The sequence below is a fragment of the Telopea speciosissima genome, chromosome 2, assembly GCF_018873765.1.
Source record: "Telopea speciosissima isolate NSW1024214 ecotype Mountain lineage chromosome 2, Tspe_v1, whole genome shotgun sequence".
NCBI classification, from domain to species: Eukaryota; Viridiplantae; Streptophyta; class Magnoliopsida; order Proteales; family Proteaceae; genus Telopea; species Telopea speciosissima.
Genome location: NC_057917.1, coordinates 66,967,933 through 66,981,732, shown reverse-complemented (window position 1 = coordinate 66,981,732; position 13,800 = coordinate 66,967,933). Strand labels below are relative to the sequence as shown.

The following is a 13,800-nucleotide window of genomic DNA, read 5'->3' as shown; positions in this document are numbered from 1 at the left end:
ATGGTTTACATCAGCGCTCCTATGTGTCTATCTCTCTCCTCCCCCATGAAAAAACACCTTTACCCTTTTTTGGGAGGAGAGAGGTAGACAAGGGGAGCGTTGGCATAGATCGCACTGCTAGAGAGAGAACTATCTCCCTTTAATATATAGTAAGGTCAAGTTTGGAATTAATTCGCAAAACCCAAACCAAACATAAAGGGTCACAATACTTTTGGTTGATTGCTCTCTAAATGAAAATCCTTACTCTCCCCTTGCTTACTTTTTTGTTAGAACATTGTACGATGTTTTTCCTTGATAATTTTATTGGGAAAAGAATACTACCTAATCGTGTAGCTCTTGCGTCTAGACACAAAAGTACTGCGCTGTCCACATGAAAAGGAGGAAATCCTTCCCAAGGCAATGCTTATATGTGCACTCCGTGTGTGCAGGCTCTAGAGGCCCAGGCAACGGTCTCCTTCCCTAATTTTATTTAGGACAAGAGACTATTGCTTGGTTGTGTAGCCTCTGCACCAACGAAAAGGCCAATGAGAACGCTCAGAAGCAGCAACATGAATGGAATTTTTTGTTTCAGAAGGTGTTGGATGGTAATTTCCCGTGTTCCTATGTCTAGGCTTAGGAGTCACGTGACTAAGCAAAATTCTTTTCCCTTTTATTGGAAAAAGGATCTATGCACTAGCAAGGAGTAATGAAATCTTGCACGTTAGCATATTAATGATTGTCGGATCTCCCTCGAGGCATCGTAGCCATTCAACATATCAATTGCTACTACTCTCTCTCTCTCTCTCTCAACTCCTTGTCCCCATCTCTGCCTACCGGTCTCTCCCTGTTCCAACTCTGTACCCCGCCCCCCGTTGCCCTTCGTCGATCCCCTGCCAACCCTCTCCTCCGTCCTGAACCCAACCACCCCTCTAACCCTCCCCCTGCCCAGCCCTCTCCTCCCTTGTGGAGGAAGCAATTACCAATTCATGAGACTGTCGATGCAATCCGAGGAGGCAATCGATGATCCCAGTTTGTTCGAGAGTCTTGGCAATGGGATGAGAGAGAAAGAGAGAGCGTGTGAGACAACAATCTGGATTAAAAAATGATACTCAGGCAACAAGGATAGAGGCGTGAGGTTTCTTCTACAGAGGGGAGTGGGAGATGCAGTGGCTGTGTAGGTCAGGTTCAAGAGGAGGAGAGGTTAGGGGAGAGGAGAACGAGGGCAGAGAAAGGTGGCAGGGAGGGGGTGCTGGCATGCACAGAGAGAAAGAGAATGCGATACTTCTGAAGCTTATCCAGATTCAATTCCAACAATTTCTTATCCGGTAATAGGATCCCTGTTGAACCAAATGGTGAGCCTGATCACATCACAGAAAAGAACTCCAATAACCAAACCATATGGCATACAAAACATAAAAGCAAGTAAATGCCAATCATCAAAACTAAGCCGGAGTAGAGTCCGTCTGAAGGGAATAGAGAGATGGTAAGGGATCGATGGAGGGCATGGGCTGTGGTGGTATGGGGAAAAGCTGAGAGAGAGAGAGAGAGAGAGAGAGAGAGAGAGAGCAGGGTAATTAGAAGGGGGGGGGGGGGAGGAAAGAGAGTAATGGCAGTACAGAGTGGATAGGTCAAAATAACGATAGGTTGAATGCAAAGAAGAGGATCCGATGATCCATATGATGGTAGCATGTAATATTCCATCACACAACACTAACGTGTAGTTGTGTACATCCTTCATGATTCCAAAAAACAGAAAGTGGCAAAAAGAGAATTGGCTGTAGCACCTGCATAAACATGCGAAAGTCTATACTGGCAATCGTTTTAACATCGTTCACCCTGGCAAACGTTCAAAAAAAAAATATTTTGGATGAATCACGTTCAATTTTTTTAAGTACTAAAAACAAAGCAAAAGCGCTGGGAATTAAGAATGAAACATTCTTTATCAAAGATACCAAAAACCTGGAAGTTTGAAAATTTTAAGTTCACAGGTGTAATCTGACACAGTCATTATTAAAATTGAAACAGAAAACCTTCAACAACCTCCATTTAAAACCATATGCATAAAATGATCCGGGTCCAAGGTGGCAAACTTATGGGCCCTCATTCCTTCTTTCCTATCCCATGAGACATATTATAGACTCCTCGTACCTGGATGAAGAACACCACGTCTAATGAATAAATCATGCCGATAACAAAGCAAAATTGTCATAGTAGAATTTTGATGTTCTTTATGTAAAAAGTAAGGAAACAAACTCACAATGAGAAACACAGCGGTAGATGCCAAAGCAAGAGGAATGGCAACTGAGGTGACCTTGTCAAAGGGTCCTTTCAAGTACGTGTGCTTGTGAATGTTTTGGAAGTATTTCTGCTTCTCCATAAGCTTCTCTCTGGGTCTAAAAGGTGTCTCCGACATTCTGCAATATATTTAAAAAGTAAAATGAAAATTCATGAATTATCTGAGGATAGAATAACTGTATTCTTACATGAGCAACTTCACACCCCTGCTACAATAGACAAACCCATTTTCTGCTTTAACCCATCCATTTAATAAATTTCTTACCCGTACCAACTAGACTTTGTTCCACTTCTATTTCAGGCATAAATAGAAAAAGGATGGGCTGGGGGGAAGGACATCAAAAACTGGATTCAATGGCTGGCTACATCTTAATTTTTATCCACACCAAGTAAACCAACCCCCCCCCCCCCTCTCCTCCCATTTTTGGTACTAGAAGCAGTAAATAAATCACGACTCATGATGCCTAAATCCACAAAAATCAAACATGGACCTTTTTGTTCTTGAATAAAAAACCCCAGATGGTGCAATCTACAACAGTTTTAATACAATATTAAAAATTCAAAAAGCTTTTCAGTTTGAACTGCACTAATGTAGACAACCCATATCATGAAGGCAGAACAATTAAGCTACACAGAAATTAAACTGGATTCCAACACAAACAAACAAAAAATCAGCCAAAAGGCTTTCGATGCCAGATTGGCAATTTAGCACCTCTAATGAATGTGCTTAGGTAAGGTGCCCTAACTAGTAATGACCACGGTATTTGCTAATGATGTCTTAAATTGAGAACAACTAGCTTGGTATTTAGTCATTCTAATAATGATATATTTATCTCCATCCCACTTAAGAAAGAAGATAATAAAGCCTTTGTCAGCAGAAAAAACTCAGAACCTATAACTCTGGACATAATTCCAGAAATTTTTCTGTACCAATAACATATGTTCTCTTTCACATAAATGTATAATGTGCAGAATTTATAGAGGGCACTTCTTAGCTAGATTCAGAAGCAAAGCTCAATTCACCAAAATGTTTGACTTCCATTACAAACTAAAAATATTCAGAAACATATAGCATTGCAGAGTCGCGACAAAAAAAGTGAAAGGTCTTCAAAATTAGGTCTTTATTTTGATTTCAACCAGAAACATGTCAATAGCCGAATAAATAAAACCATCATTCCAACTGAGCAGGAACCAACAGACAGGAAAGGACAAGTAGCATACTAAGACCCAAATAGATTATAAATCTGATGCAGGATATAAAAGTCGTTCTCGCAGAGCACTAAGATCACAGGAAAGTTCAGGAATCAGGAGATCAGCTACATCCAATTTATCATGAAATGATTGCCCTTCAAAAGTATACCCAATATCCAACTTTCTAAGCCACACTTTCCATACTAATACAAACTTCTAATTTCTTCAACTTCTACCAGCAAGCAAATTTGGTCCTATTAATGAACAAACAAATAATCCTTTACATGATCTACAATGTTCGACTACAAATCTAAAATTAGACAAGGACAAAGGAAAAAACCAGTATTACACCTTAGAACCTTTAATCATCTAGCCAGTTGATGTCAAATGAGCTGTGTGGTTGCATCACTCTTACAATTGGAGATAACCATGGTTAGTTTAATTTAATATTATTCATATGAATCTAAAAGAAACATGCATAGTTAGTTGCATCATTATTCAGATAGTTTCAACCCTCTGACCTAACCAGTTGGCCGACCTACAGATTAAAATCTACCTTTGAGGGATTGGTTTGTTCTAATATCCTGAATGACATAACCTATGGTCAAGCTGAACCTCCAACTAAAATGTACAAGGCTATTTGACACATTCATTCTTATGTCATTCAGAGTTTGAGGCAAAACCGAAATGTTCTTCAAATCAAGATCCTTAAGGTTCCTAAAGAAAAATGGTTTCCAGATCAATTTCTCTTCGAGTAACACAGCTGCTAATCATTAAATTCTTCTCTGGGATGATTCTATCGTGTCTGAGGGGAAACTTCAGACCATTTATTTTGGGAGGGGGTGTTACTTTGGACCTCTTCATAGATATATTAGTCTAGCAGTCACCTTGGTGTCTAACAATTGGCTTTTAATAATTATGAGGTAAGATCCAGCTGAGGGTTAACATGGCATCTAACCTATAAAACTTAAATTTTGAAGATTACAATACCTACTCATTGGGCTAATCTCTTATATTCTGAAGATTACAATACTTATTCATTGGGTCAATCTCACGTTCTGCCGTTAATTTCTTAGGTTCCTGATCAATTCAACATTTAGAATTCCTCTCCCATAAAATCCAGACCTAAAATGTTTTCAGGTATATAGAAACACCAAAGCATCTAAAATTTCAATCGAGCAAAGAAGACCGATGTTTGAAATATAGAATAGGTAGATGGATATAAATTTTCCACACAAATCAATGGCCATCCTTCTACGCACATCGGGCGCATTTGAAAATAGTAACCAATTCCAAATTCATTCTTTCATATAAAAGAGTGACTGATCAAAAGTAAACCAAAAAAGAAAATCAGATTTCACCGTTACAGGAAATAGCCGCATATCAGGCGGATTTAAGAAAAGGAAGAACCCAAAAAAAAAAAGTTGCGGAAACCCAAAGAATTTGGAATCAGATTATAGAACCAAACCATTCAATCTCAAATAAGGAAACGGAGGAAAATACGTTAACCAATCCAACGAAAAAGAGAAACTAAAAGGCATAAACAACACGGTAATGATTTAGGGCAGGAAATCGATTGACTGTAAGATTGACAGAAGATAAGGGAAATCAACTGCGCCAATAGTCTTCAAATCTCAAAACCAAATCCGGTTGTAAACCCTCAATTAAGGCATGAAACCATGAACCCAAAACAACTAACAAAAAAAAACCCTAGCTTGAAGAATTACAGTTCCACATGAATCTTATCAAACGCAAAAACAAAGAAAAAGCGATGGAGAGATGATCTATACCTGGATTTGAAGGATTTGGTCTAGAACTAGAGTATTCGAGGTTGACCAAAGAACCAGAGCTTTCCTCGACTGCGAGAAGATGAAAACATTTCGGTGGATGTTTATTATGATATATGGACTAATGGCGATCTGGTGGCAGCCAATACAGAATCGCGAGTGGGAATATTGGAATTGGTCTGTGATGCTATACACCACCAACCGAAAACCGCATGCCAAGGTTCCTAATCTCGGGATCGGTCATGACCGATACCGATTCGGATCGGTCAAAATCTTTTTGATCGGCCAAAAGTGATTAAAATCTAAGTTTTATCGGATCGATTGTTGTATCGGTCATAAAAATATTAAAAAAATAAAAAACAAGATTGGAAAAACGGTAATTATTTCTTAATCCAATTTTTTTGGTTGAATTGACCTTTTTCACCTCCCAGCGAACATGAAAGTCAGGGTTTTAAAAATCTTAATTACCTGATTACTAAAAAAAATAAAAATTTTAACTACCTTAAGCCAATCAATATTTATAATTTATATAAAATGAAATATTCCCTTAATCGTTTCCCTGGTCAAAAAACAGTAAGACCCCCCATTTTTCTCGCGGATTTGATACCCCAAATCCATGAATCATAGCTTGAAAGGCTCCGAAGAAAAAATATGGGTTTTAAAAATAAAAAAATGACACGTATCAGATCGGATCTGTTGATCCAACCAAGTTGGCTGATCTAAAAAATGATCTAATAAAACTGTGTCATATCGGTTTACTCTTGGGATCGGCCTCAACTGATACCAATCCGATCTGGCTGATATCCGATATGCCACGTGATTGATATTTTGGGTCGATCGGGCCGGTTGATATAACTTTACCGAACAATCCAACGTGCCTAGAAAACAATTTGGAGCCACTCGTTTCACTCTCTCTCCCGACTCTGAGCCACAAAACCAAAACAGAGGAGAAGATTTCTATGATGATTAGTGTTGTAGCGCACAGATTCCGATTGGTTCCCCAAACGTTGTCGCCTTTCTCTTCTCCTTCTCCATCACCCACTACCACAAGGCCTCCAAGGCTTCTATTCTCCGCTTCTTCCTCGTCCTCACCATCTCCGATGGACGCCCAAATTGGACAGCCGAGATTCATGGAATTCCCGCATCTATCGGTTGTTCATCGGAATCTAATGGTGGAGATTATCTCGACCATGGAGGGCAGGCTTGGCTCCCAACTCCGGCCTCCCACACTCCCACCGGACGTCCAATTCTTCCAGAACGAGAGTGGAACTTCCCAAGGTTCCCTTTACATCAGAACCGGCGACAAGTTTTCTTCGGTAATTGTACTTCTTTCTCTCTTTTTCTTTTTTGTCCCCGGCTCTTACCGAGTCGTAACTCGTAACTGGTTGATTCGGCCGATTATGCTCGACTCGCTTCAGTTTATTTTTAGCTTTCAGAACTCTGGGTTTTATTGTGTTGTGGTCCACATAATTATTATTGGATTTGTATATAGTTGGGTCGAGTTTTTGGTTCATCACGTGGATTTTGGTAAAATTGTAATTATGTGGGGATTATGATTTTTAGGGTTTCCTTTATATCTCATAATGTGAGAAAAGCAAGGGATATCACATTGTGTAGTGGAGACTAGTGTGTAAAGTTTTTTTTTGATTTAGTGAAAAATCTCTAGTTCTCTCGGGTAGATATAGGCATTTATATTGAACCACATTAAATTTCTTGTGTTGTATCTGATTATTTTCTTGGTTTTTTACTCGTGGTTGCATATTCATCCCCAACATAGTCCCCATAATCGTACCACATGGAAGGGTGATGTGGCAATTCCGACCTGTAAGATTTTAGACTCAAATCCAATTATATACAAATATACTCTCAAGTGGAGTGTCAAATGTGAATTTATTAAAGAGTCAAAGTGGTGTTAACTATACCTTGGACTAAGATGCTTATTGATGTGGACCTACGAGAATGCATAGGAGATGACTCTAGGGTTGTGAGCAATGTATCTGGTGAGAATGGCCAATAAACAAATGGGTTTCTTCAAGTTTAAGGTTTGGTTTCATGGTTCATCTATTTAAGGATTTATGGAGAAATCCAACACAAGGTTTCGGCTCTCTCACTAGATTTCATGGTTGTATGGTTCTTAGCTTAAGGTTCATGAAGACTCCAGTGATCTATGAGCTCATTGGTATGAAAGTACTTCTTGCACTAACACTTTTTTAACCATGTAGGTTGATCTTCTACTGGGGAGTTGGCTGCACTGTGAATTGCCATCAGGAGGAGCCTTGGACATAACCACTCTTGTAACCTACCTCAACCTTTCCACAGATGCACCACACTTCCTTTTGGAGTTCATACAAAGCAGTCCCACATCTCTACTCCTCTTACTTGATCTACTGCCTAGGAAGGACCTTGTGCTTCACCAGGACTACCTTAACACATTCTACAGTGATACCCAGTTGGAAAGATTTCGGAAAGAATTAGAGAAACTCCCAGAGGTCCAGCCCTACTTCCTTTCCTCTCTTTATCTTCGTCCCATCTTTTCTCCCACAGCCAATTTGATTCGTATAGATTGTAGTCGCAAAGAGGAGGGGGAGGCAGCAGGACAGGGCAGCATGGATGAGATCATACATGATCATATTGGTCCCATTGCTAAGGAAGTCTTAGGAATCTGGTTGGATCAGTGTGCTTGTAGAGTAGGGGGTAGAGAGGTTGGTGAGTCCGAGCAAGCCCTCTTGGGAAAGAGAGACCATCTAATTAAAGACACTGCAGTGAAAATCGATCTCGTCTCCAACTTGCCAAGGTTGTTTGGTCCCGATGTGGCAAGCAGAGTCATTAGTGCCATACAAGAATTTTTTGATGTATAATAGTTATGATTTAAAGAAACTACAATAATGTAAAGGAGCAGGTAGTATATGACTGTCATTTTCATCATTAATATGTATAGAGATTGTTGGATCTTGTATGTAGTAAGTAGTAGATAAGAGGAGTTTGTATCTTGATTAGGTAGCCCCAGTTGTATTGATTTCAGAAATGAATTGGAGCTCAATCCTTTCGAGCCTAGAAGTTGATGGTCTGGCAGTTGTGTTCTTTATCAAATCAGTCAATTTTGGAATCTACTATGAATGATCTTAGCATCAGACTTGAGACAACCGGACAAGGTATATGATTCTTTAACCATGAGATATTATAATCAAAGATTACTTGGTTTGAGGCTTTGAACCTAGCAATCAATGGTCTAAATGGTCTCATTGTTCCTAGTGTTGTCTAAGAAGAAGGCTGAGTTCCAAAATTCAATTGAAGATCCAATTCATGTCATGTTTGCATACTGTTACCCTATAGGTGTACCCTAAATGTTTTTTCCTTCCTGTGATTGGAATGCAGGGATGATGGCTGTGATGATCATTGCATTTAGTGTTCCAGAGAATCTAAACTGATTTGACATGCCTCAATTGCCATCACTAATCAAGAAGAGGAGGATAAGATTGCAGATTTGCACAGCAAGTTGGAGTAGCATGACAGCAATCTAAGCTAGCTGGAATTTTTACCTCCCGGCAGTCTCAGGCTCAACCAGGCTTTGAAGCATGAACAGAGCTTGAGAGGTTTTATCTAACTGGACTTGGGAAATACATATCAGTGCTGTAGAGTGCAACATACTAGAACAAAACCAAACCAAACCAAAAGGCTAATATCAATCTGTAACCCGGCCAAGTTCGAGGTCCATGGCAGATAAAACCCTGGCTTCCTTTTAAGTTTGAGGCTCGGTTAGGTTTTCAAAACCATGCTGGACTCCTTGAAACAAAAATTTAAGGCCCAATTCATATATTATAAAGAAGGAAGCTTCTGTGGTAAAGATATAAATAATGGAAAAAAAAAATAATCAAGTACTGAGTTGGAAAACTTTACTTTTCTTTTTTCCAAGGGCCGAACAATGTGTGCATTGAGTTTCCCGGCGGGGAAGGGCAGGAAAGGGTATTAGGAGGGTACTTAGAACATAGTAAAACCCTAGGAAGAATTTTTTGGAACGATGGTGGGTAAACCATCCTCCATGGGTGGAAGAAATTGTAACCTTACTTTTTCAGTTTTGTAGTATAAGTATTTATTTTATTGATACTTCTTAAGGTGTCATAATTTGTAATCTTACCTTTATGCCTTTTTAGGTTTTTTAGGTAGAATTTGCTTTTTTTGTATTTAAACATACATTTTTTTTTTGGTAACGCATGTCATTTCACATTCATATTAAAAAAAAAAAGTACAAGAATATAACTTTTGATAGTGACAGTCACTTTTAAATTATTTTTTGAAACTTTATTTTACCCATTACTCTTAAAAAACTTTTAGAAATAAGATAATGGGTAAATGGGTAATCAACAGGAGGTGTAGTCCAATATAGTAATGCACTTCTTTCCATGAGACTAAAATCAAGTCATTGGTATGTGTGTTCGAAAAACATGCTAAGACCGCCTTGAGAATGAATAATGGTAAGTCATATTTAAATTATGGAGGAGGGTTCCCTATGACTCCAGTGTGGGGAGGAATCTCCACGCCCCACCAATGGCAGTGAATGTGAGAGGACACATGCTAGAATCTGTGCTCCAACATCGTGCGTTTCTTCTTGTCTTAAATTATTTTGAAAATCTTCTTGTGACCCTCAAATAACTTTTGGGACCAAAACAAAGGGTAATCAATAAAAGAGTACAACTTCTTTGTTCCCCACATTGATTACTATAATATGCACCTATTTACCGAGTTTTTTTACGTGATTTCCTTGCACTAAGATACCATTACCATACAATTAATGATCAGATGGTGTTGTAAGTTTTCCCACAGGGATTGTTGCAACCATATCCTGTAACCAAATGATCAAAACCAATCAGTTACAGAGTTAGATGTCAAGAACTGCTCGCTTGGGCTCTTAGTTATATTGGGCAAGGACCATGCATGCGGCTTGAAAACCTTTCTGATCTATTGCGAAGCAGGGCTGATCAGGCCACGAGTGAGCATATGGTCCAATTTTTGACCAAGAATTTTTAGGATGAACTCTAAAGAAAATGGCGAACCTAATGAACAGGCATCGGACCCTTGGTTCTTTCTATACATGTTCCCTTTCTTGGGAGCCTATGCATAAGATCTGCTAGATTTATTACTAGCAAGAGGAACAATCCAAAAGGTTGTGGAACAATCAAAGAATGTGGATGATAAGGGGAATCTCATCTTACCTATTGGGATCCATTGATTACTTCTTATTGTTGGCCAAATAACTGTCCAGGGATCAAACCATGGTTCCCTAGGGAGACCAAGATATTTATTCTTAAGGTTTTGCACGCCCTGGGTTAGCCCATAGTGTCCCATGGGTGCTCCATTTTAATTTTTAGGGCTTCCCATGGTCGCCCATGGGAACCCTGGTGCATCCCTATTAGGGTTTCTCCTTCCCTCATGTGTCCCATAAAATTTATTATCACAGTAGGGACAAAGAAACTCATCCCTAGTCCATCACATGGCAAGGGGGATCCATCCCTAACTCGAATGCGCAGCGGAAAAGGTCGATTCGAGTTTCTTTCGCATCCCATAAATATTAATAATCAATAAACTAAAGGAATTAATGAAGAACTGCTAACCTGATGAGCCTAAAGTGTTGCTCCTCCAATAGACAGTGATTCTTCCTCCAGCGAGCACTCCAAGCAAACAGATCTGAACCTCAAATGGTGCTACCAAGGTTCTTCACGCCAATCCCAGATGCCCTCAAACTCCTCAGCACAAATCTAGGGTTTCACAAACCCTAACTCTCAAACATAGGTGAGAGAAGCAAGAAGAAGAAGAGAGATCACAAGAGGCAGAGAGAGAAACCAAAAACGTAGGAGAGAGAGTGTCTGCTCCAAAAACGTGGAGAGCTTCCTCTTCTGCGTTTTTTGGTCCCCTATTTATAATAATAGGGTTTAATTAAATCCTAGATAGATTTAATAGAGCCCTAGTGAGAGTCTGACTCTTTCTCTCTTAGTCTGGCAGTTCTGTTTAAACTCAAAGTGCTACACAGGTGAAGAAGCAGAATCTAATAGGGAAAGTATTAATTAGATTCTTTATTTAATTATTAATGGATAATTACAATTAGCACCAAATCCATTAATTAAATAAAGAGCCAATTAAATTAGCAAATTCCAAATAACTCCCTATATGATAACAATTTATCATATACAACCCCCTACTAATCAACACCATCATTATGGAATCTAGGGCATGTACACATGTACTGCCAAACCCCAATCCATAGTACATGTCCATATAAGAGCGTTTGTGCATCCGATCGGGTCCCACAAAACTCGATAAAACACTTTATTTGAAATAACTATAAATAATGTATCATTTTTATGTAAAATAAATTTTGCAAAACCATTTCCAAAACGGTACTGGATCTAGATTCTGATCCGACCATGCACAGACAGTCTCTATCTTGGTGTTCCCCAATCGGACAGTGGTGACCGTGTTGGATAACTCCTTCACTCACAAAGTATTCACGCATTCCCAGAACACCGGCTTTGACTTGCTTGAGTCTCAGTCATTGATGAACCAAAGAATGTGATCACACTTTGCGTGTGAGGTTCCCTCAGTGCAGGTGTCGGTGACACATGTCTATCCCTTCCTACATTTGGCAAATACATGAGGGAATCGACAAAGTAGATTCATCGCCAATGCACACATCAAACATGTGAGCACTCGCATTCGTATCCTGACATCACATGTTTAGGTATACCCAATGCGACGACCATAGGATAAGGGTGCCCAACCCAAACCCTAGTCGTGACTACCATTTTAAGTATAACTTACGGACACATAATGCTCAAAAAGTTTATATCGCATGTGACAATATTAAACTAAAATGTATAAATGTTCAATATGAAGGTGAACCGGGTTGAACCGGACCGAACCGGGTTTGATGGACACACACTTGTCCAACAATCTCCCACTTGTACATCAAAACCAATTCCCCATACATTTTAAACCCAGGCCCTCCATGTGTTTCTCAAACACACCTGGTGACAAACCCTTTGTCATGGCATCAGACACATTTTCAGTTGTGTCCACTTTGGAGATACTCACGTTACCCTGCTGGATAATCTCTCTGATGAGGTGATACTTTCGCTGCACGTGCTTGTTCCTCTGATGAGCCCTAGGCTCCTTAGCTTGTGCAATGGCCCCTCTGTTGTCACATAACAGGGGAATAGGGCCCTTGACAAGATCAGGGACTACCTCCAAATCTGATAGAAATTTCCTCAGCCAAACACCTTCTTTTGCTGCATCACAAGCTGCAAAGTATTCTGCTTCGGTAGTAGAATTGGCTGTAGACTTTTGTTTCGCACTCCGCCACACAATAGCACCTCCACCCATTAGATATACCATCCTGGAAGTGGATTTTCTGTCATCCTTGTCAGTTTGGAAATCCGAATCTATGTATCCCAATACTGACAATTGATCAGATCCAAAAACCAAGAAATATTCCTAGTCCTTCTCAGGTACGTGAGGATATTCTTGACAGCACTCCAATGCTCGCGTCCAGGGTTAGATTGATAACGACTTACCATGCCTACTGCATAACAAATATCTGGCCTCGTACACAACATGGCGTACATAAGACTCCCTACTGCTGAGGCATAGGGAATCCTCTTCATCTCTTCAATGTCTGTTTGAGACTGAGGACATTGAGATCTGGAAAGATTGACTCCATGTCTGAAGGGAACACTTCCCCTCTTGGAGTTCTCCATACTAAATCTGGCCAGGACTTTGTCTATATAAGTAGCCTGTGATAAGCCTAGCATCCTTTTCTGGCGATCTCTTACGAGTTTGATCCCAAGGATATAGCTAGCTTCACCAAGGTCTTTCATCAAAAACGTTATGGATAACCACTGTTTTACTGATGAAAGGAATCCTACATCGTTACCAATCAGCAATATGTCATCTACGTATAAAACAAGAAAACATACTGCTCTCCCACTGATCTTCTTGTAAACGCATGGTTCATCCATGTTTTGATCAAAACCAAACGATTTGATTGATTGATCAAACCTGATGTTCCAGCTCCTGGAAGCCTGCTTCAGCCCATAAATGGACCTTTGCAATTTGCACACATTTCTTTCTTCCTCCAAAGAAGAGAACCCCTCTGGCTGTTCCATGTAGATTTTCTCTTGAAGGAACCCATTTAGAAATGCAGTCTGCACATCCATCTGCCAGATCTCATAATTAAAGTGTGCTGCGATAGCCAATAAAATCCTGATGGATTTCATCATCGCTACTGGTGAAAAGGTTTCCTTATAGTCTATACCCTCTTTCCAGGTATAGCCCTTTGCTACTAGTCTCGCTTTGAATATTTTGACCTTTCCATCTGCGCCTTTCTTCCTCTTAAAGATCCATTTGCATCCAATTGGCTTGACGCCAAGTGGTGGATCGACTAGAGTCCAAACCTTGTTGGAATGCATCGAATCAATTTCAGAGCGCATTGCTTCCAGCCACCTAGTGGGGTCAGCATCCTTTAGAGCCTCAGAGTATGTCATTGGATCATCATCCG

At 39.8% G+C, this 13,800-nt stretch overlaps 2 protein-coding genes across 3 annotated transcripts; one reads left to right on the top strand and one right to left on the bottom strand.

Annotated features, from left to right (window-relative positions):
• Nucleotides 1-1,897: 1,897 nt before the first annotated feature.
• On the bottom strand, nucleotides 1,898-13,286 carry LOC122651859. 2 transcript variants are annotated; one of them, XM_043845419.1, is made up of 4 exons: nucleotides 13,281-13,286; nucleotides 12,524-12,526; nucleotides 2,237-2,393; nucleotides 1,898-2,127 (listed from the first exon to the last, which is right to left on the bottom strand). In XM_043845419.1, the coding sequence occupies exons 3-4, from the start codon at nucleotides 2,390-2,392 to the stop codon at nucleotides 2,080-2,082; spliced, it is 204 nt and encodes a 67-aa protein (XP_043701354.1). In that variant the 5' UTR covers nucleotide 2,393; nucleotides 12,524-12,526; nucleotides 13,281-13,286; the 3' UTR covers nucleotides 1,898-2,079. The 2 variants fall into 2 exon arrangements, with proteins under 2 accessions (XP_043701354.1, XP_043701353.1); XM_043845418.1 differs by lacking the exons at nucleotides 12,524-12,526; nucleotides 13,281-13,286 and adding an exon at nucleotides 5,256-5,353.
• On the top strand, nucleotides 6,182-8,319 carry LOC122651858 (red chlorophyll catabolite reductase). The gene is made up of 2 exons (XM_043845417.1): nucleotides 6,182-6,568; nucleotides 7,475-8,319. Exons 1-2 carry the CDS (start codon nucleotides 6,212-6,214, stop codon nucleotides 8,108-8,110), a joined length of 993 nt encoding a protein of 330 aa, XP_043701352.1. The 5' UTR covers nucleotides 6,182-6,211; the 3' UTR covers nucleotides 8,111-8,319.
• Nucleotides 13,287-13,800: the final 514 nt, after the last annotated feature.